Source organism: Neoarius graeffei, chromosome 23 (genome assembly GCF_027579695.1).
Source record: "Neoarius graeffei isolate fNeoGra1 chromosome 23, fNeoGra1.pri, whole genome shotgun sequence".
NCBI classification, from domain to species: domain Eukaryota; kingdom Metazoa; phylum Chordata; class Actinopteri; order Siluriformes; family Ariidae; genus Neoarius; species Neoarius graeffei.
In genome coordinates this window covers 54,886,699-54,910,939 of record NC_083591.1, presented here as the reverse complement: position 1 = coordinate 54,910,939, position 24,241 = coordinate 54,886,699, and the positions used below count along the sequence as shown (strand labels likewise).

Sequence of the window (24,241 nt, the reverse complement as noted above, 5' to 3'; positions counted from 1 at the left end):
GGTCTTTGATCGAAAGTTTCGGAAATCCAAATTGAAGTATGGGTGTAACTAACGATGCCTTTCCACAAGAAAATGCGATTGGGATTGCACCACAGTGCAAAAATACTCCTTTCATTTCATTTCAATGGGGAGGATGAGAATATGTGTCTCTTTCCAAAAGCTGTGTACACTCACTGGCCACTTTAATAGGAACCTGTTCTTGGCTGCAGGACTGGAACCCAATCTGGTTTTCTGTTGCATGCTGAGATACTTTTCTGCTCACCACGGTTGTAAAGAGTGATTAAATGAGTTACTATATCCTTCCTGGCAAAAAAGCTCGAACCAATCTGTCCATTTCCTTCTGACTTTTCTTATCAACAAGGCGTTTGTTTTCACCCACAGAAGTGTTGCTCGGTCACTCAGTGTTTTTTGCGCCATTCTATGTAAACTCTAGAAACTGTTGTGTGTGAAAACCCCAGGAGGTCAGCAGTTTCTGAAATACTCAAACCAGTCCATCTGGCTCAAACCAACACCCATACCACAGTGAAAGAAAGTCACACATTGAGATCACAATTTTTTCCTTTTCTGATTTGTGAACATTCACTGAAGCTCTTGATTTGTATCTGTATGAGTTTATGCATTGTGCTGTTATCAAGGGATTGGCTGATTAGTGAACTGCATAAAATAAAACAGCAGGTGGATGTAGGGGTGTTCCTAATAAAGTGGCTAGTGAGTGTACAAGCACACCATTTGGGTACAGGATGGACAAGCTGAAGTTGGTTTAGGGTCAATATTTTTGAAAAATGCAGGGTGGGGTTACCAGAATGTTATTTTGAATCAAGATTAGCGGTTGGTTATCAGTGCCTAAAGCTCTGGGTTACTGATCAGAAGGCCATTGGTTCAAGCCTCAGCACTGCTAAGCTGCCTTAACCTTCTCTCCTCCAGGGGAGCTGTATCATGGCTGAACCCTGCATTTTCACCCCAAATTCCTAACAAGATGGGGGTAGAATTTCCCTGTCCTGTAATATATGTCACAAAGGTTTCTTCCTCATCTTGATTATAATATTATTTTCTTTAAAGTTCACGGTATTATCACAATCTACAATTTCAAAACTACATTCAAGTTCAAGGTTTTTTTATATATATATTTCATGCAAGAATAAAATAATCTCTGGTTGCAAAAATGTCAAAACAACAACTAATATGAATAGTGTGACTTGGACACTGCCACAGTGACTTTTATGCCAAAATCCAGGAAGTAGGATATGATCACAGCCCCAGAACCACTCACATGACTGCTGATATTTTTGCAGAACCTTATTTCCCTATTTTTCAGCTCCATCTTGCAGGTAAGAAACAAACAAACAAACAAAAAAACAACAACAACTGAGATTTAAGGGGGATTTTGGAAGGAGAATATTGCACAGTGAGGACAGAAACTGTGTTTATTTCCTGTTTACTCTTATTGAGTTGTTGGAGTTTGTTGGTCAAGGTGATATTTATGGAACGGGAATATTCCTGTTTATGATTAAATGGAAGTTATACAGATATATCACTATCCTTAACCTGGTGGTTTTCTCCTCCAGTGGTGGTGACGACATTGTAAATTCGGGTGTCACATCTGTCCTGAGTTTCTTTCTTTCTTTTTTTTTTTGTGGTAAAACGGGAAAAATCCCGACGCTAATTTTTCAGATTATGTCCAAAATCCACGCACTAAACTCCCAGACTGTGTTCTATTTGACTCTGTAGTGAGACTATAGTGTACTTGTGCATTAGTGTACTACTGTATTTAGTGAAGTAGTGGGCAAGTTTCTCCTCAAAAGCAGCACGCGCCATTTCTTAAAGAGACACTACATTTTCATGCAGCATAATAATCTGTCCATAATCCGATAATAATCCGATTGATAGCTCAGTCTGACTGGGGAAAAAAGTTCATGTTAAGCTATGCACTTCAACTTAAATTCCTTTAATAATCCGTGAAATGGAGGAATAATCATGTAAGCCTTTACAGTGGTGCTTGAAAGTTTGTGAACCCTTGAGAATTTTCTATATTCCTGCATAAATATGACCTAAAACATCATCAGATTTTCACACAAGTCCTAAAAGTAGATAAAGAGAACCCAGTTAAACAAATGAGACAAAAATATTTTACTTGGTCATTTATTTATTGAGGAAAAATGATCCAATATTACATATCTGTGAGTGGCAAAAGTATGTGAACCTCTAGGATTAACAGTTAATTTGAAGGTGAAATTAGAGTCAGGTGTTTTCAATCAATGGGATGACAATCAGGTGTGAGTGGGCACCCTGTTTTATTTAAGAGTGACTTTTTCTAAGAACAGCCCAAAAAGAGCATATTCAGGAAACTCACCATCTCAGAATTTAATCACAATTTGTTATTATAGAGTCTAGGGATAGGAATAGAAAATTTTACTAATCTTGACCAGATTAACCCCTTCCCGGCCGGATGGGCCACGCCCAAAATTTGGAGGTCCGACCACGGGTATGACATTCATGTTGGTTTAAATTGAATATTCTCAAAGATCCCATGATTCTGATTGCTTTTTTTGAGAGAGCATATGGGTGATCTATAAATTGCTTCCAAAAAATTTGTGGGGGTGCGAAGCGTATCCACACTAGCGCCACCTACATTTGGCACGGACGACTATCTGGCTACCTAGAATTAAGGCTCCAAATAAAATATGCAACTATATCCCAAGGATTTTTTTTGTTGTTTTCTACTGCTGCATATGTAAGTAAGCTAAATCAAATGAGAAAACAATGGGACTAGTGAGAATAATTTAGAAAATCTAATAAAAAATAATGAAAATCCTTGCCGACACCCTACTTCGGGCCACGCCCACAAAAATATTCTCACTATCCCATACAAACAACTAGTTCTAAAAGTTGAACCAAAAGGTAGTCTATCTATTCCAAATAGAAAATTTGTGGGTAACATTGTTGGTAGGCTAATATTAACACATTTATAAGCTTGATTTTCCATCTTCGCCCATGGCATTTTGACCCCTAAACTGTACCTAGATGTGGATAAACTGATCTATGATACTAGAAGTTTTATTGGAATTGTATTTTCTGACTTCTTTTCTGCTATTTATAAAATATTTTAGATGTTATTGTACTTCACAAAAATACATACACTTAGTGAATTTTTAAGTGAAAGTGATATTTAAATTTTCACCGACTAGGTATCTTGTAACACAGCAACATTGAGGCTTTATCAAAGTGACAATTTTCTGCTTCTCAGCTTGAAAAAGATCACTTCATGGTCACTGAAATTTTAGCCAATTTATCATTGAAAGAGGTCTTAAAATGGGTTAGAGTCATATTATAGATCTCATGCACACTACTATATATGTTGGTATCCTAGACAAAGGAATAGCATTGTAGTGCTCCAAATGACGTTACAACGTAGTCTTGCCTATGTTACGCAGTTTGCAGACTAGAAGAACACTGGTATTTTGCATTGTGTAAGCCCAAGTAGCTGTGTGGGTAAGTTTTCTCTTTACACTTCAATTTGGTTTCATAATAATTGATGGAAAATTGATTTATGCCTGTCATCAATTTGTTTTCTTCTGTCTCTCTTTCAAACTTTCAAAAAAATAATTGACAAAATATCAAAAACAATATATCAAAACCTACCATTCAGATTAGTGTTCAGAAGTTGCATCCTTTTCTAGGGTTAAAATGGAAAGGTGCATCTTCCGTGATGGCAAATTTGGAAAATGCAGTTTATCGTCAACAAAGCCAAAGGATGTTCCAACTGAAGTTTGTAACATGGCTTACTCTGTTGCATCTCATGGGTCTAACTTAAAAATAGACTTGGAAGGGACAACTGAAGTTGAACTGATAATGAACAGAGCCCGTCAAATAAGCTATAAAGATGATGACATAATTTGTCCAAAACACAGACTTCAGCTTGGAATTTATTGGAAACCTGGAAAAGCATGTCAACATCCAAACCATCCTTCAAATAAAAAGGTTAAGTCATCTTCACTCTGTTCTGGAACTGTGTCCATTTGTAATCAGACATTCCAATTGGCTCACCAATATGTACTTCTTGTCGCAAGGACCCTCATCAGTGCAAAAAAGTTCTGAAAACTCCTGAACATCAACTACGACCTAAACCAAAACAGACAAGTACTCCTGTAAATGAGTCTGTGCATGATATCGATGACATTCCACTTGCTATATCCATTAGTGCAATGGGATCAAATAGTGATGTTGACTCTGACATTTCAGATTTGGATGCATCCTACCGTTTTGAGGCCAGTGACTCTTTGAATGACATTTTACCAGTTATAAACTCAAACTTAACACCAGTAAAATCTCAAGGAATAATGCCTCTAGAACAAATGGGAGATCGTTGTAGAAACGCCCTTATAAACAAGTACAAGAAATGTGCACTACAATGCTATTCCTTTGTCTAGGATACCAACATATATAGTAGTGTGCATGAGATCTATAATATGACTCTAACCCATTTTAAGACCTCTTTCAATGATAAATTGGCTAAAATTTCAGTGACCATGAAGTGATCTTTTTCAAGCTGAGAAGCAGAAAATTGTCACTTTGATAAAGCCTCAATGTTGCTGTGTTACAAGATACCTAGTCGGTGAAAATTTAAATATCACTTTCACTTAAAAATTCACTAAGTGTATGTATTTTTGTGAAGTACAATAACATCTAAAATATTTTATAAATAGCAGAAAAGAAGTCAGAAAATACAATTCCAATAAAACTTCTAGTATCATAGATCAGTTTATCCACATCTAGGTACAGTTTAGGGGTCAAAATGCCATGGGCGAAGATGGAAAATCAAGCTTATAAATGTGTTAATATTAGCCTACCAACAATGTTACCCACAAATTTTCTATTTGGAATAGATAGACTACCTTTTGGTTCAACTTTTAGAACTAGTTGTTTGTATGGGATAGTGAGAATATTTTTGTGGGCGTGGCCCGAAGTAGGGTGTCGGCAAGGATTTTCATTATTTTTTATTAGATTTTCTAAATTATTCTCACTAGTCCCATTGTTTTCTCATTTGATTTAGCTTACTTACATATGCAGCAGTAGAAAACAACAAAAAAAATCCTTGGGATATAGTTGCATATTTTATTTGGAGCCTTAATTCTAGGTAGCCAGATAGTCGTCCGTGCCAAATGTAGGTGGCGCTAGTGTGGATACGCTTCGCACCCCCACAAATTTTTTGGAAGCAATTTATAGATCACCCATATGCTCTCTCAGAAAAAGCAATCAGAATCATGGGATCTTTGAAAATATTAAATTTAGACCAACATGAATGTCATACCCGTGGTCGGACCTCCAAATTTTGGGCGTGGCCCATCCGGCCGGGAAGGGGTTAATCTGGTCAAGGTTAGTAAAATTTTCTATTCCTATCCCTAGACTCTATAATAACAAATTGTGATTAAATTCTGAGATGGTGAGTTTCCTGAAGTGGGCTGTTCTTAAAAAAAGTCACTCTTAAAGAACAGGGATCTATCAAAGTCTGAGCTTCACAACACGTTTGTGGAAGTGTATCATGGCACAAACAAAGATGATTTCTGAGGACCTCGGAAAAAGCATTGGAAAAGGTTACAAAACCATCTCTAAAGAGTTTGGACTCCACTAATCTACAGTCAGACAGACTGTGTACAAATGGAGGAAATTTAAGACCATTGTTACCCTCCCCAGGAGTGGTCGACCAACAAAGATCACTCCAAGAGCAAGGCGTGTAATAGTCGGTGAGGTCACAAAGGATCCCAGGGTAACTTCTAAGCAACTGAAGGCCATGATACGACCACCGGTCACACTGGTTAATGTTCATGAGTCCACCATCAGGAGAACACTGAACAATAATGGTGTGCATGGCACGGTTGCAAGGAGAAAGCCACTGCTCTCCAAAAAGAACATTGCTGCTCGTCTGCAGTTTGCTAAAGATCATGTGGACAAGCCAGAAGGCTATTGGAAAATAAATGTTTTGTGGTCGGATGAGACCAAAATAGCACTTTTTGTTTTGAATGAGAAGCGTTATGTTTGTGGAAAGGAAAACACTGCATTCCAGCATAAGAACCTTATCCCACCTGTGAAACATGATGGTGGTAGTATCATGGTTTGGGCCTGTTTTGCTGCATCTGAGCCAGGATGGCTTGCCATCATTGATGGAACAATGAATTCTGAATTATACCAGCGAATTCTAAAGGAAAATGTCAGGACATCTGTCCATGAACTGAATCTCAAGAGAAGGCGGGTCATGCAGCAAGACAATGACCCTAAGCACACAAGTCGTTCTACCAAAGAGCGGTTAAGGAAAATTAAGTTAATGTTGTGGAATGGCCAAGTCAAAGTCCTGACCTTAATCCAATCGAAATGTTGTGGAAGGACCTGAAGCGAGCAGCTCATGTGAGGAAACCCACCAACATCCCAGAGTTGAAGCTGTTCTGTACAGAGGAACGGGCTAAAATTCCTCCAAGCCAGTGTGCAGGACTGATCAACAGTTACTGGAAACGTTTAGTTGCAGTTTTTGCTGCACAAGGGGGTCACGCCAGATACTGAAAGCAAAGGTTCACATACTTTTGCCACTCACAGATATGTAATATTGGATCATTTTCCTCAATAAATAAATGACCAAGTATAATATTTTTATCTTGTTTGTTTAACTGGGTTCTCTTTATCTACTTTTAGGACTTGTGTGAAAATCTGATGATGTTTTGGGTCATATTTATGCAGAAAATTCTAAATGGTTCACAAACTTTCAAGAACCACTGTAGATGGGATTAATTTCGCTATCTGAATATTGTGCACATGATTCTGAGACACACAAATACTTACAAAAAAGGTTCGCACTTCACATTACATATTTTATATTGGCCTAAATAAAGGGTTGGCGCAGTGCGTCGTGTTGCCACCTCAGAGCTCCAGGGTTGTGGGTTCTATCTGTGCAGTGTTTCGCATGTTCTCTACGTGTCTGCAAGGGTTTTATCCGGGTTCTCCGGTTTTTCTCCCACCATTCAAAAACATGCAAGTAGGTGGACTGGATATGTTGAAGCGCTAAGGACTGTGTGTGTGTGTGTGTGTTGTCACTGGTGTCTTATCCAGTGTGTATTCCCATCTCATGCCTAGTGTTCCTGGGATCCACTTCGGATCCAACGTGCTACCTGAAAATCAGTGAATATATTAAATAGAGATTACACACTGTTTCAAATCATTTTGAGGATGGATTGGTTGCAGGATTGAAATTGGAATTGTTACCTTGCGTCTTGATGAATGGTAATTGGAGGGGTTGTAAAAGATTGAAAGTCAAGTCAAATTTATTGTACAGCACATTCAAAACAACTTTTGTCATGGAAACTCTCCCAAGCAAAAATAATTCAGAGTTTGCAGAAAAGTTTAGACTTTTATTAAATCAGTTAACAAAAGTTGAGTCAGATTGCATAGTGATCTGACTCCAGAGTATAAAATCCATCCATCCATCCATTATCTGTAGCAGCTTATCCAGGCAAGCTGGAGCCTATCCCAGCTGACTATGGGCGAGAGGCGGGGTACACCCTGGACAAGTCGCCAGGTCATCGCAGGGCTGACACATAGACACAGACAACCATTCACACTCACATTCACACCTACGCTCAATTTAGAGTCACCAGTTAACCTAACCTGCATGTCTTTGGACTGTGGAGGAAACTGGAGAACACGGGGAGAACATGCAAACTCCACACAGAAAGGCCCTCGTTGGCTGCTGGGCTCAAACCCAGAACCTTCTTGCTGTGAAGTGACAGTGCTATCCACTACAACACTGCGCTGCCCAGATTCAAAATCATTCCTTTTTATAGTGTTCTGACATCAAGATTGATAAATATGAAGAATTCTGATTGGTTCACACATCTCAACATTCAAGACCTCGTTTCCACCAGTATTTTCTATTGGACCATATAAATCTTCTAAGTTTCAAGTTTGTCTCCATCGTTATTTCCAGCATGACACCGATGTCATTAAAAAAAAAAAAAGATACATTCAGGTCTCGCTTCACCAATATTTCCAAGGCCACACTGAGCTAACTAAAAAAATATTCATCTGAACAAGACTTTATTCTGATTTGACACATGGTTCAAAGTTCTATAATAATATAATGCTTTAACTCATCTATTTGTAATTTCTTTTTTTAAGTAAAATCAACATGATTGGCGCTGAATCAAAATGCAGTCAACACAAAACAAATTACTGTTTGTGTGATTACATTAAAGCTGTACTGCCTTTCAGATTTTTCAAGTGTAGGTCATAAAAAGAATTTTCCCTGACACCCAATAATTTTTGTTTAGTGACCGAAAGCTATTGAATTCAAATCACAGACTTCCAATTTTATTAGTTTTTTTTAAATAGAACAATTAATGAATTTAGAGCCACATGGCCCTAAATTCTCCGCTATTTTTTCCTGTTTCACCATGACCCAATTCAAGATACTATGTCATGCATCACATGGTGGGCTTTCCCCGTTCACGCAAGGCATTGTGGGATACAAATTTGAAACAGGAGAGAAAAATGGAGGACGTGAGTGTGCGAATGAAATGTGAAAGACCGACTACAGTAACGGAAAGCGAGAAGAAAAGATGCTATGTTATATATGAAGGAAAGGAAACGCAGGACCAAACTAATAAATATCAGCGGTCAGCGAGCACCTCGGTGTGATCAGCTGTTTGTTTAGCGACAGAATGATGGAACTGTCAGTGCACGCTCAAAGGTAAACCTGTAGATGGCAGTAATGCGACACTGTGGATGCCAGCTGTCGTAAAACCCAAAAGAAGAGGGAAAAGAAGTAGCAGGGAAACCTGCCAGAGAGGAACTGTCAGGGCCTTCTAGGCATTCAGAGAAGGCCCAAACATATCAGCACTTCAAATTTTATATTTAATTTCTTTCATTCTTTAATTGCTTTCATTCTTTCATAATTTCATTCTAATTATTCTCTTCTCATTCTAATTTGGCCTTATTTTCTATCTTCAGAAATGAAAGAGTTATTGTCCTGAAAACATTAAAATCAAGTTATCCAATGAGATTGTTTGTTGTCTCTAGGCTGAGAAGAATAGAGCTGCTCACTCATCGGTTAGGACTTCATTGGCGGGACAGAAGGCCATGGCAGTGTGTGTTTATGTAGGAAGTGACAGATGAATTAACCAATCGGATTTTGATTTATAGTGGGAAGGACCAAAAATGTATCGCCCTCGGCCTGCTCGAAGGCCAACATGAGCTTAACTGCGAGTAGGCGCCGTCAGCGCAGCAGTGAAGTCACCTTCCAGCCGGTATAGCGTTCATCAGTAGTGTTAGCGAATACTAATAAAGTGGTCAAGCCAGTGCTATCAAGAGCTCCAGGCTAACGACCGAGAAACTAAGATTTCTGTCTCCAGACTCTTCTTCCACGCTGCACGCTCGCTACAGTATTTTTCACTCAGACTTAAGTATTCATTTCCCTGTGTAATTTACTGAGTTACTTTTAAAATCAACATCGACAGCTACACACAATGGAGTGACCTGGCAACCTGCCGCTAATCCCTTACAAAATCCTTTGCCCTGTTGCTTTTTTGGTGTCTGGTTAAGTTTTGGCTGAGCTCAAGTCCCAGCTCTAATAGTAACAGTTCACCACTGAAACCTGCGCATGACTTCCTCTGTCTGCTTGACTGTGCGAAGTGAATGATTTCATGCCCATTATTTGCCAGGGAATCATTTCAGATTAAATAACTTCCCAGCCACAGAATGGACTGATATTTTGAGATATTACTGTATAAACACTACATTATAAACATATATCACAATGACCAAATTTCAGAGGGAACTAAATTTCACTAATTTTATAAAATCGAAAGGCCGTCTAGCTTTAAGGTATGTGTGTGGTTACATATGCATATAAAATCATCACACTTTCATTGACCAAAGTGGTGTGTAAGGATGCTAAGAATTATACGATATATGATATTTATTTAAGAATTATATAAATAAAATACACTAAGCTTTAAGCTTTATCTAAGTTTGCCATATATCCACAGTTCATCAGGAAGCCACATTTCTATACAAGTTTCTGTCTGCCCCAGATCATGGAGGATAACAGCAGTCAACTGGAATTGATCATGTCTGATTTGGATGAGGAAGCTGAAAGGACCCGAGTCGAAGAGTGTGCACCTAAACAAGTCCATCATTCCTTCGTGAGATCAAACCAGCGCACTCTTGGAAGCATCTGCTTCATGGTTACGACCGCTCTTTTCATATTTTTTTTTGGTACGGAACTTCACCTGATGTAATTTCATTAAACCATAGTTTAGGTGATGTATCAGGAAACATTTGACACACATCATGACACAAATCTCATCTCATCTCATTATCTGTAGCCGCTTTATCCTGTTCTACAGGGTCGCAGGCAAGCTGGAGCCTATCCCAGCTGACTACGGGCGAAAGGCGGGGTACACCCTGGACAAGTCGCCAGGTCATCACAGGGCTGACACATAGACACAGACAACCACTCACACTCACATTCACACCTACGGTCAATTTAGAGTCACCAGTTAACCTAACCTGCATGTCTTTGGACTGTGGGGGAAACCGGAGCACCCAGAGGAAACCCACGTGGACATGGGGAGAACATGCAAACTCCGCACAGAAAGGCCCTCGCCGGCCATGGGGCTCAAACCCGGACCTTCTTGCTGTGAGGCGACAGTGCTAACCACTACACCACCGTGCCGCCCCACAAATCTCATATGAAAAATATTTAGTCTTGTTCTGTCCTATTTATGCTTCTGTAAACAGGCTAATATTGATGATGTCATGAAGGAAAGTCTTGCAATACCAAGAAGGTCTGGTGGGTTGGGTTGGTTGTGATACGAATCGCTGATACACTTGCGATTATTTGTTGCGATGATTAATAAGTAATTATTTGGTGAGAAATTCAAAAGTATGCTATGCTCACCTTGCCCTAATGTATGTATCATTTTATTCTACCCACATTCACTGGATATGAGCAATCATGTGCTCTGATTGGCTACTCTACTACTAGGCTATCAGCTCATATACTATGAGTAGAGAAAAACAAAATGGCGGCGCGTGTTGCTGAACCAACTGAGGACGAAATAAAAACTCTACTCGAAAACAAAACCCCAAAAATTGTTATCAAGCATTTAAAAGAAACAGAAATATCTAAAAGAATATAGTTTTTTGTTTTTCTTCCCCCCAGTATTGCCTGTTTCACACTCCAGTCCAGTCGGTGGTGGTAATGCACCTTTAAGTTGGTTTGCCACCCACCCAAAAAAAAAACCCTAAAGAAGAAGACGACCCCCCCCCCAAAAAAAAGCAACAACATATGGAATTAAAGTATTTAAGGTTAAGAAAATATCTTTTTTTATTTTTCAAGAATTATTATTATTATTATTATTATTGCATTTTTCACAAACTGCTCCTGTCATTTCGCCGGTTTGTTTACATTCTAAGCAGAATTGATTTTGTCTGACGTTTTGTATAAAGTTTTTATCAAATTTGCAAAAAATAAAAATGCTCTGTTTCTCAAAATCCAGTGAACGTGGATAGAATAAAACAGTTATTCCACTCAATCTCGTCGTACATGGATTATAGCCAACTCGGTGCTACACGTCTCGTCGGCTATCAGCTCATGTACGACTTGATTTCATGGAATAACTGTTAAATATATGTGCTTCATTGTCAAATAGCATAATCTGAATTTTAAATAAACTATTTTGCAGAATAGTCAGAAGAGTCCCTCATTCTGCAGCTTCCAGCTTTCTAATATAATTCTGTCTTCAAGATTTGAGAGTTGGTGCTGAAGCAAAGTGTTTTAAAGTATAAATAGGACAAAAGTGATCACAAGCAACCGAAATCTGCTCTTATAGCTTGGACGTGTGTTAGACCGATGTAGAACAAGTGTCTATTTACTGAACAAGGGAATAGAGGGAATAGTGAATTGCACTTTTCCCTAGAAAGTATTTTGAGTCCTTTATCCTGGGATCAGACGACAAGGTTTTTTGACAAGAAAGTTTCTAGTGTTGGGCCTGAATATGAACATCAGGAATGACGAACAGGCCTCGTTGTGTGACATAATCAAAGAACAGCAATGTGACGTCTGGGACGTCCCACAACACTCTAAAGAAAAGTCTGGCATGGCAGAATTTTTTGTATTTTCTCATCTAGTTTGACAAATCCTACGATGTGTTCCTTGATGTTCCTTCTGTAGCCATGATTCTTGACCCTCCTCCCTGATGATGCGCAAGGACATGAACCATGATTGGTCAAGCTAAGCCTGTAGTGTTGCCAGTCTCCTGACCAAGACAAGACAAGAATTAATGGCACTATGATTGCCTATCTGACATAGTGACCATCACAAAAGACAAAAATATTGTGTGGTCTGATCCGGCATTAGCCTACTCTTACTACCTGGGTACTCGCACTCAAAAGGCAGTTGGAGTTCTTTAGAGTTCTGAGCCTTGGTTGACACGGTGGTGTAGTGGTTAGCACGGTCGCCTCACAGCAAGAAGGTTCCGGGTTCGAACCCAGCGGCCGGCGAGGGCCTTTCTGTGTGGAGTTTGCATGTTCTCCCCGTGTCTGCATGGGTTTCCTCCGGGTGCTCCGTTTTCCCCCACAGTCCAAAGACATGCAGTTAGGTTGACGTGGGGCGGCCTTGGGCTGAGGTGCCCTTGAGCAAGGTACCTGACCCCTGACTGCTCCCCAGGCGCTGTGTGTGGCTGCCCACTGCTCTGGGTATGTGTGCGTGTGTTCACTGCTTCAGATGGGTTAAATGCAGAGGATGAATTTCACTGTGCTTGAAGCGTGCATGTGACAAATAAAGGTTTCTTCTTAAAAATGGCTCAGTTTCATTCTTGGGTTGTGTCTTGGAAATAACTTTGTGTTCCTGATTTTGTTTTCCAGGATCCCTGATTGGCTACTTTGCTTATACAAAGAGAAATGGAGGCACTCCAAGCTGCTTAGAGTTTACTTCCTCAGAAGATGTGGTTCAGACAGAAACAGTCTTAGACTGGAGCAATATTACATCCATGTTCAAAAATAAGCTGACCACAAGCAGCATTGAAAACAGTTTTACGTACGTTTACACAAATTTATCCAGTGTCTGGAAAAATAACCCAAGCTCCAATGCCAGTGCCAATGCCTGGATCCAGTTTGTGTAGAGCTGTCTAGGCCAGTATGGCTACAAGTTTTGATTACAACCAGACAGACACAAGTAATCTAAACTTATGAAGAGGTCTGGGTTACTGAATACAGCCTCTTTTTCTTTCTCGTTCTCAATCAGTGAATTCTCCAGTATCAGTCATCAGGCAGGATCTCCAGGAGACGAGGAACTCGGCACTAAAGTGTGGAAAAAATTCACTGATTTTGGCATGAAGGCTTGGACTGATTCACACTTTGTGAAGATCCATATCCATCCTACGAAAGGAACCAACACAGTGATGTTCCATAATAAAACATTTTCTGAACCTGGCTATTTGGCCTACAGTCCAACTGGAACAGCACAGGTTTGTGTTTAAGCAGTTTTACTGTATATTCAGCCTGAATATTTCTTCATGGGATGTTGATGAATTAAATATATATTTCTTTTCTTTTTTTTACAGGGTGCCATTCTGTATGCTCATTATGGACAAACAGGGGATTTTAAGTCCCTGCAAAACTTAAATATAAGTTCAGAAGGAAAAATTGTCCTGATCAGAGCTGGGAAAATAAGTTTTGCTGAAAAGGTTGGCACAATTTTATATGCGAATTCTATATTTTTTTAACTGCTAACTTGATTTATTTTGTGTTTAATTTTTTTTTAACTTTTGTATAACTTACAGGTTGCTAATGCTGCCAGTGTGAACGCAAGTGCAGTGCTGATCTATCCAGATCCTGCTGACTACATGTTTGATCAAGAGACTGATCTGTTTGGTCATGTATGTACCAACCTTAAAGTTCGTTTATTATCCAATTATATTCGCTTACTGCTTTATCCTGGTGTACCACCATGTAAAACTCCACACTCACATTAACCCAAGATCTGGATCGAACTGGGACTATGAACTGGAAACACTACTTCCTGCACCATCATGCCTTAATGTTTTATTCTGCATTAAACTTTTATTATTACATTTACAGAGGTTCTTTAGTTCTTCAGATTGACATCTGGTCTCCTTGCACAGGTCCATCTCGGCTCTGGTGATCCGTTCACTCCAGGTTTCCCATCTTTCAACCACACCCGGTTTCCTCCAGCTAAATCCTCAGGCCTGCCAAGCATACCTGCCCAGACCATCAGAGCCAGTACAGCTGCAGCCATTATGAGGTAAAGCACGCAATCCTGATCAAGTGAGGTTCTCAGTTCCACTGAAATATCTTTCAGTTCTTGTGCTACATCATGTCTAGATTATGATTTTCAGGAAGATGGGAGGTCATGATCCACCTCCTGAATGGGCTCGTGGTGGTCTGCGGAATGTAACATACAAGCTTGGTGGTGGTGATGATGTTGTCTCTGTGGAGGTCAATAACACTCTCACTGTGACGAAGATCTTCAACATGTTTGGCGTCATCAAGGGTTTCATCGATCCAGGTACACAATGATTCTTGAGTCCAGAAACAAATACATTTACAGACAGGAAGCAAATTAAGCAAAACGGCAACAACACTGGGTGTCTTAGTAAGGTGTTTCTACATCACAAGCTCTCTACTGGAGGGATGAACACCATTCTTCCAAAAGATCTTCCCCCAATTAGTGTTTTGTCTTCACCTAACTCATGTTTATCTTCTGGTTTAGATCGTTATGTGGTGATTGGAGCTCAGAGAGATGCCTGGGGTACTGGATTTGCTAAATCTACTGTTGGCACGAGTTTGCTGCTTGAATTAGCCAGAGTTATTACAGAGATGATCAAAAGTGAGTCCGCGTTTGGACGTTTTACAATTATCTGGTTCATGTAATTCAAACTATATTTTTCTGATGAGTTCTGATCAAACTTCCTTTTTTATTATATTGGCTTGACAGTGTCAACATCCTGTTCTCCTTAATCTTCTTCCACATATTATTCTATTTGGAAAATTGTGTAGATTCCAAATGGGAATAAGGTACTTTTGGAACCATCACAACAACCTAGCAACACCCTAGCGACCGCCTGGGATACCATAGCAGTGACCTAGCAGCTATCTAGCAAACACTTGAAATTCCATAACATTGATCTAGCAACCACATATCAATACAATACCAACCACTTTGAATACAATACCAGCTGCCTAGCAACACCTTAATAACTCCCTAGCAACCACCTGAGATACCATAGCAATGACCTAGTAACCACAGAGCAATACCATACCAACCATTTTGAATACCATAGCAACACCCTAGCAACCACCTAGAAATTCCCAAGCAAGTGCCTGGGATACTATAGCAATGACCTAGCAACACTTTGAGTAGTGTGGTGGTGCAGTGGTTAGCTCTGTTGCCTCACAGCAAGAAGGTTCTAGGTTTGAACCTGACAGCAGATGGGGGCCTTTCTGTGTGGAGTTTGCGTGTTCTCTCTGTGTCTTTGTGAGTTTCTTCCGGTTGCTCCAGTTTCTCCCACAGTTCAAACAGTCCAAGCCCGGATAGATTGGGGAGGGTTGCGTCAGGAAGGGCATCTGGTGTAAAACCTATGCCAAATCAAACATGCGGAACAGATCCGTGGCAACCCTAATGGAAGCAGCTGAAAGAAGAAGACCTAGCAACACTCCATTAACCATCTGAAATGCCATAACAACGCAGAAACCATCTAGCAAACACAGGATATCATATCAATCACCTAGCAACCATGTAGCATCACCTTAGCAACCACCTGGGATTCCATAGCATCCACTTTAAATTCCATAGCAACACCCTAACAACCACCTGCAATACCACAGTAGCAAACTAGCAACTGAAATCGCCTGGTATACCATAGCAATGACAGAACAACCACCTTACAACACCCTAGCAACCACTTTGAATACCATAGCAACTGCCTAGCAACACTAAAGCAACCACCTGGGATGCCAGAGCAGTCACCTAGCAACTACCTGGGATTCAAAAACAGTGACCTAGCAACCACTTTGAATACCATCGCAACTGCCTAGCAACCATGTGGGATACCATAGCTATTACCTAGTAAGCACTTGGGATACTGCCTAGCAACTACCTGGAACCACTTAAATAACATACTGTACCTTAAAGTTTAACCTTTAAAGGTAACATTTAAACGTTTTCATATTTTTAACATCACACATCACATCACATTATCTCTAGCCGCTTTATCCTTCTACAGGGTCGCAGGCAAGCTGGAGCCTATCCCAGCTGACTACGGGCGAAAGGCGGGGTACACCCTGGACAAGTCGCCAGGTCATCACAGGGCTGACACATAGACACAGACAACCATTCACACTCACATTCACACCTACGGTCAATTTAGAGTCGCCAGTTAACCTAACCTGCATGTCTTTGGACTGTGGGGGAAACCGGAGCACCCGGAGGAAACCCACGCGGACACGGGGAGAACATGCAAACTCCGCACAGAAAGGCCCTCGCCGGCCCCGGGGCTCGAACCCAGGACCTTCTTGCTGTGAGGCGACAGCGCTAACCACTACACCACCGTGCCGCCTATTTTTAACATTTTAAATGTTAACCATTTAATGTTATAGCCTTGTAGCGGATTCTGTCACGCCAACACAGTTCATTCACGGGTGTTATTATTCTAGTTTGCAATAGTCTTTCTTTCTTTCTTTCTTTCTTTCTTTCTTTCTTTTTTAATAAGATGGATTCAAACCCTGGAGGAGCATCGTGTTTGCCAGCTGGACTGCTGGAGAATATGGAGCTGTGGGTGCCACCGAGTGGCTGGAGGTTGGAAGAGCAGTCTGTGTTTACTGTGTGGACAATACAGCAAGAAATGCTCAGAGCACTGTGATTATTCAGCTGATCACATTTCATGTTTTTGCCCCAACAGGGCTATTTGTCTTCTCTGAATATAAAAGCCTTCTCCTACATTAGTCTGGATGCCGTTGTCACAGGTGTAATTATTTTAACAGTGAAAAAAACCTAAATTAAATTATAGCTTAAAGATCTTTGCACGTGCTCATTATTTAAATATTCTGAACAGGTTCCTTTTTCAAAGCAAGTGCAAGCCCGCTGATGTATGACTTGATAGAAAGCACTTTGAAAGAGGTGAGCTTTTCAATGCAAGACTTATGTTAAAAATTATGTTAATTTAGGAGAGAGCTAATTTACTGTTTTTGTTGCAGGTATCTTCCCCCAGTGACCCCAGCAAGAGTTTGTATTCTCAAGTAGCTGGAAACAACTGGGAGGTGGCTGTGTATGTATTTAATTGAAATGACACATTTTCTAAAAATCTTGTTTTCATTCATCTTCACTTGCAGGATAAGTTACATTATCCTGGTCAAGGTGACGATGGATCCAGAGCCTATCCTGGGAACACTGGGTGTGAGGAATGCCAGGGCATCATGCACACATTCACTTACACCTTGGGGCACTTTGAATAAGAACAACAACAACTTTATTTATCACGCGTACACTTAAGCATAGTGAAATTCCTCTCTGCATTTAACCCATCTGAAGCAGTGAACACACACACACACCCAGAGCAGTGGGCAGCCATGCTACAGCGCCAGGGGAGCAGTTGGGGGTTACGGTAGGTGTCTTATTCAAGGGCACTTCAGCCCAAGGCCATATGTCTTTGAACACGGGGAGAGCATGCAAACTTCACACAGAAAGGCCCCCGTCAGCCGCTGGGCTTGAACCCAGAACCTTCTTGCTGTAAGGCAACAGTGCTAACCACTACACCACCCTGCCACCCACGTCGTCAGCATGTTTTTGGTAGATGGGAGGAAACCGGAGAACCCTGCTAAAAGCCAAAGTGAATATAGCTGGAATGTGTGTTTTAGATAGATAGATAGATAGATAGATAGATAGATAGATAGATAACTTTATTGTCGTTCACCTGTACATTCAAAATGCACATTTGAACGAAATTTCGTTCCACGCTTACATCAATATACCTGCCACATATAATTATTGCAGATAATCCAGGAACCAAAAATACCAGATTTACAAGTAAATACTAAAAAAAACCCTAAATAAAATAATATTCTATAGTATAGAATATAGAATATAATATAGAATATTATATTCTATATTATATATAATATATCTATATTATATATAATATTATATATTAATATAATATATATATATATTCTATATTATATATAATATATCTATAATATAGAATATTCTATAGTATAGAATATACTAACTATACTAGATATATTAAATATATTGCACAATAAATAATTTATAGCAGCATGCAAGATATTACACATAGTCCACAGAAACCTGAGCTTCGGATCAAAGATGCCATGCAATCATATGAATTGTGATTTATTTCCACAGGATGGAGCCAATGAGGATGGATGACCCCGCCTATCCATTCCAGAGCTTCTCTGGTATTCCGTCAGTCTCATTCCAGTTAACTGAGGTAAGTATTGTTCACAGGCGGCACGGTGGTGTAGTGGTTAGCACTGTCGCCTCACAGCAAGAAGGTTCTGGGTTCGACTCCAGCGGCCAACGAGGGCCTTTCTGTGTGGAGTTTGCATATTCTCCCCGTGTCTGCATGGGTGTGCTCTGGTTTCCCCCAAACACATGCAGGTTAGGTTAATTGGTGGCTCTAAATTGACCGTAGGTGTGAATGGTTGTTTGTCAGCCCTGTGGTGACTTGTCCAGGGTGTACCCTGCCTCTCGCCCATAGTCAGCTGGGATGGGCTCCTGCGACCCTGCACAGTATGAGCGGTTATGGATAATGGATAGAAATTAGAGTAATTTTTATTCTCACAGTTTTTCATTTTTGTGCCATTAAAAAGTAACTCCTTTTTTTTCTTTCAGAATAAACAGTACCCATTCTTCGGCACTGTGTTGGACACCAGAAAGAATCTGGAAGCCAAAATGTCTACAGAATTGCTTGTGGTGGCCAAAGCAGCAGGTGAGATCGCAGGGCTGATGGCTCTTCGGCTGGTGCATGACCACCTGCTCAGACTGAACGTAGAGAAATACAAGAACGTCATGCGTATCCACGTCAGCAAAATCAACAAAGAGGTGATGCGCCTGCAAAAGGTAACGCTTCTGATCACCTGCATCAAGTTAAGGACGACATTAACACCAATAAATTCTGATCTTTGCACAACTGCTTAGTATGTATCGGAATGCTGAACTCGGAGCAGAAAAATACAAGGCTTTTTAAGGCTCATGGTTGTCTTATATTTATATTGATATAAACACAAGGTTTCGAGACTTGATTTAAACCCCAGGGGCAGTTCATGTTGTAAAGGTGGAGGTGAAGTAGATGTGTTTCATTGACAAATTATTTAATCTGTTTGAACAAGCTGCCATGTAATGAGTCATCTCTTTCATTCTGTTGCTTCTAAAACTGAAAAACCACAAACGGTAATTTGATTTCAGTCTGACTCAGTGTCAGCGAATCAGCCATGAGCCTAGAAACATGATTAAATAGGATTATAACAACTTTGCATAGGTTTACACACAGTATTATTCTATCCACATTTGTTGGATATGAGCAGTCGCGCACTCTGATTAGCTACTCTACTACTAGACTATCAGCTCATATACTGTGAGTAGAGAAAAACAAAATGGTGGAGTGTGTTGCTGAACCAACCGAGGATGAAATAAAAACTCTACTCGAAAACAAAACCCCAAAAATTTTTGTCAAGTATTTAAAAGAAACAAAAATCGCTCAAAGAATATAGTCCGTCCTTTCCTCCGGGTGCTCCAGTTTCCTCCACAGTCCAAAGACATGCAGGTTAGGTTAATTGGTGGCTCTAAATTGACCGTAGGTGTGAATGTGAGTGTGAATGGTTGTTTGTCTCTGTGTCAGCCCTGTGATGACCTGGCGACTTGTCCAGGGTGTACCCCGCCTCTCACCCATAGTCAGCTGGGATAGGCTCCAGCTTGCCTACGACCCTGTACAGGATAAGCAGCTACAGATAATGGATGGATGGATATAGTGTCATCCCCCCCCCCCCCCCCCCCAAAAAAAAAAAAAAAAAACTTGTTCCACACTCCAGCCCAGTCGGTGGCAGTAATGTACATTGAAGTTGGTTTGCCAACTGCCTAAAAAACCCCAAAACCTAAAAATGAAGAAAAAGAAACCCCCAAAAATACAAAAAAGCAACGAAATATGGAATAAAAGTATTTGATGGTAAGAACATGTCTTTTTTTTTCAAGAATTATTATTATCGCATTTTTCACAAATTGCTCCTGTCATTTCGCCAGTTTGTTTACATTCTAAGCGGAAATGATTTTGTCGGACGTTTTGTATAAAGTTTTTATTTATTGAATTTGCAAAAAATCTCATCTCATTATCTCTAGCCGTTTTATCCTGTTCTACAGGGTCGCAGGCAAGCTGGAGCCTATCCCAGCTGACTATGGGTGAAAGGTGGGGTACACCCTGGACAAGTCGCCAGGTCATCACAGGGCTGACACATAGACACAGACAACCATTCACACTCACATTCACACCTATGCTCAATTTAGAGTCACCAGTTAACCTAACCTGCATGTCTTTGGACTGTGGGGGAAACCGGAGCACCCGGAGGAAACCCACGCGGACACGGGGAGAACATGCAAACTCCACACAGAAAGGCCCTCACCGGCCACGGGGCTCGAACCCGGACCTTCTTGCTGTGAGGCGACCGTGCTAACCACTACACCACCGTGCCGCCCGAATTTGCAAAAAATAAAAATAAAAATGCTCTGTTTCTCAAAATCCAGTGAATGTGGATAGGATAAAACAGTTATTCCACTCAATCTCGTTGTATATGGCTTATAGCCAACTCGGTGCTACGGTCCTCATCAGCTCTCAGCTCATGTACAACTCGATTTCGTGGAATAACTGTTAAAGGAACAGTCCACCGTACTTCCATAATGAAATATGCTCTTATCTGAATTGAGACGAGCTGGTCCGTACCTCTCCGAGCTTTGCGCGACCTCCCAGTCAGTCAGACGCAGTCAGACGCGCTGTCACTCCTGTTAGCAATGTAGCTAGGCTCAGTATGGCCAATGGTATTTTTTGGGGCTGTAGTTAGATGCGACCAAACTCTTCCGCATTTTTCCTGTTTACATAGGTTTATATGACCAGTGATATGAAACAAGTTCAGTTACACAAATTGAAACGTGGTGATTTTCTATGCTATGGAAAGTCCACACTATAATGACAGGCGTACTAACACCTTCTGCGCGCTTCGACAGCGCATTGATATCTGAGCTCCGTATCAATGCGCTGCCGAAGCGCGCAGAAGGTGTTAGTACACCTGTCATTATAGTGCGGACTTTCCATAACATAGAAAATCGCCACGTTTCAATTTGTGTAACTGAACTTGTTTCATATCACTGGTCATATAAACCTATGTAAACAGGAAAAATGCGGAAGAGTTTGGTCGCATCTAACTACAGCCCCAAAAAATACCATTGGCCATACTGAGCCTAGCTACATTGCTAACAGGAGTGACAGCGCGTCTGACCGCGTCTGACTGACTGGGAGGTCGCGCAAAGCTCGGAGAGGTACGGACCAGCTCGTCTCAATTCAGATAAGAGCATATTTCATTATGGAAGTACGGTGGACTGTTCCTTTAAATATACAGCTATGGAAAAAATTAAGAGACCACTTTTAATAGTCGTCACCGTTAAGCGGTTTCTTAATTTTTTTCCAGAGCTGTATGTATCTGATGCCTTTGGGGATTTTTTTTTTGTGAACATGTTTCAAATGTGTAAATTTACAAACAACTGTTGAATACTTTTGGTCACAACTGAGATTCAATACTTGGTGGAACAGCTGTGCCATTGAGGTTAATGAAACCCATTCAGGTCTATGCTGGGTGTAAAAAAAAAAAGTACCCACAAAAAAGCAATGATTATTTGTTATTTTCCAATCCAATCCAATTTTAATGGGTAAGCCATGGCCTAATAGTTAGAGAAGCAGCTTTTGGACCAAAAGGTCACTGGTTTGATTCCCTGGACCAGCAAGAATGGCTGAAGTGCCCTTGAGCAAAGCACCGAACCCCCAACTGCTCCCCTGCTGCTCTGGGTATGTTGTACGTCACTCTGGATAAGAGCATCTGCTAAATGCCTGTAATGTAATGTTTTTACATTGCTCAAGCTGTTTTTTGTCTGCCTTCAGCTGTACCTTTGGGTAAACCATACAACAGAATGAATCGAGTCACCTACGTGACTCGAATCACTGAAGACTGAAAAAATTCAAATCCAAGATGAAGACTCAAGAATGTGGCTTTATGACATGATTCCTCTTCCTTTTGGCCTTCTTTTTAACATCAATCTGTCCAGGGACAGCAGCTGAAAATGAGCCACTTGGCAAAATCCGAGACATATTATATTACATCATAAATTCTGTATTAATGTGTGTGTAGGGGGATTCCTTGTTAAATATGGATCATGAATACATCACTCCTGTCAGTGAAGCTCTCATGAATCCTCAGGATTAAAATGCATTACAGTAGTTAATCAAAATGAGGTCTGAAGATTGTTCTGAGAAAGGTGCTTCATTCAGGCTTATGGTTTGTGTGCTCAAACTTTCAGTCCAGCCACCTTACAGAGCACGTCCAAATGCAGTGGTTGCTGTCAGCTTTGGGTTCATACAGTCATGCTTCGAATCAACTCATCACCAGCATTGAAAACAGCGACCTCACTGACCTGCAGCAATGTCGCATCATCAATGACCAAATCATGGGGGTAAATCAAACGTCATGACTGTATTCAATGCCAAGTATGCAGACAAAATGAAAATCCATGATGTGCGTTTTCTCTGTGTGTCTGCAGGTGGAGAGGAATCTCCTGTCTCCTTACGTGTCTCCTCGGGACACTCCTTTTAGACACATATTGCTTGGCTCTGGATCACACACTCTGGGAGCTCTGTTCACACACCTGGCCTCGATACAGAACGGTACCAGCAGCGTTGATGCTGTCTTACTGAATAATCGGATTGCTGTGGCTGCCTGGACGATCCACAGCTGTGCCAGTGCACTGGCAGGGAACGTGTGGGACACGGAAAATGAACTTGAAAAAATTTGAACCGGATTGCACTGTTACACTGCATAAGGTGTCAGAGACGTACAGTATAAATGAACTGATGTTGATCAGACCGCCTTAAAGCACTATATTGTGCTATATTTCAGCCCACTGCTAGGAAGAATAAACCACTTGGTGTGCGTGTGTGTGTGCTGTTATAGGAAATCAATCAATCAAACTTTTACATGTACATTTACACCATCAGCTTCTGTTTTTATTTCCTCTTGAATTAAAAACAAAGCTTGTCATGGTACCGATAAACAGCAAATTGTAAATTTCTCTGTCCTGAAGACTTTCCTGCATTGGAAAAATTACTAACTGTTACACAGTACTGACACTGGAGACTCCTTCCATAATTTTTAAATAAATATTTTCACCACATCATCAATTATGTGATTTGTCTCGCAGCCAGAACTACTCTTGTCGGAGCTTCTGTTCTAGAAGATGCATCAACACCTTCTGACCAATTAGAATAGTGATTAAAATTTGCTCCTAAAATTCTTACTTCCTTCAGGTGTCCTGTGTGATTCTCACCATCAGCCACAAAGGGGCGCTACAGAGCAGTAGCACTACATTTCACTCACAAGTGTAGAAAAACAAAAACACAGGTTGTGTGTGCAGTTTGAGCTCCTAATTATTTTAATTGAGTAATAATGAGTTTTACAGGTATAGTGGAGATGATTTGCTATAAAACTGTGTCTTTCAAGTTGGCTGAATATATACACCAGACTTAGAACAAGTCATGAATCGAAAGAGGAGCCTAAAATGCTAAGATGTTGCTGTTTAACATCTCATCTCATCTCATTATCTTTAGCCGCTTTATCCTTCTACAGGGTCGCAGGCAAGCTGGAGCCTATCCCAGCTGACTACGGGTGAAAGGCGGGGTACACCCTGGACAAGTCGCCAGGTCATCACAGGGCTGACACATAGACACAGACAACCATTCACACTCACATTCACACCTACGGTCAATTTAGAGTCACCAGTTAACCTAACCTGCATGTCTTTGGACTGTGGGGGAAACCGGAGCACCCAGAGGAAACCCACGCGGACAACATGCAAACTCTGCACAGAAAGGCCCTCGCCGGCCACGGGGCTCGAACCCGGACCTTC

General features: G+C 40.7%; 1 protein-coding gene across 3 annotated transcripts; it reads left to right on the top strand.

Annotated features, from left to right (window-relative positions):
- The first annotated feature begins 1,222 nt into the window (after window positions 1–1,222).
- Window positions 1,223–23,512, top strand: LOC132871864 (transferrin receptor protein 1-like). Of its 3 annotated transcripts, none has more exons than XM_060906431.1 (17): window positions 1,223–1,328; window positions 10,074–10,257; window positions 12,910–13,081; window positions 13,289–13,511; window positions 13,608–13,730; window positions 13,827–13,922; window positions 14,169–14,308; window positions 14,403–14,572; window positions 14,777–14,893; window positions 16,776–16,861; window positions 16,965–17,028; window positions 17,118–17,182; window positions 17,260–17,330; window positions 18,428–18,512; window positions 18,917–19,144; window positions 22,640–22,792; window positions 22,880–23,512. In XM_060906431.1, exons 2-17 carry the CDS (start codon window positions 10,077–10,079, stop codon window positions 23,129–23,131), a joined length of 2,226 nt encoding a protein of 741 aa, XP_060762414.1. In that variant the 5' UTR covers window positions 1,223–1,328; window positions 10,074–10,076; the 3' UTR covers window positions 23,132–23,512. The 3 variants fall into 3 exon arrangements, with proteins under 3 accessions (XP_060762414.1, XP_060762413.1, XP_060762415.1); XM_060906430.1 differs by having other exon boundaries at window positions 10,029–10,257; XM_060906432.1 differs by lacking the exon at window positions 10,074–10,257 and having other exon boundaries at window positions 1,238–1,328.
- The last annotated feature ends 729 nt before the right edge of the window (window positions 23,513–24,241 follow it).

What these genes read in the sequence shown, in the direction of transcription:
- LOC132871864 (XM_060906431.1), top strand. Translation starts at nt 10,077, where the DNA reads ATGGAGGATAACAGCAGTCAACTGGAATTGATCATGTCTGATTTGGAT. An exon ending in AGACTGATCTGTTTGGTCAT is followed by an intron (nt 13,923 to 14,168) that starts GTATGTACCAAC and finishes CTCCTTGCACAG; the next exon opens with GTCCATCTCGGCTCTGGTGA. An exon ending in TCTGGATGCCGTTGTCACAG is followed by an intron (nt 17,029 to 17,117) that starts GTGTAATTATTT and finishes TATTCTGAACAG; the next exon opens with GTTCCTTTTTCAAAGCAAGT.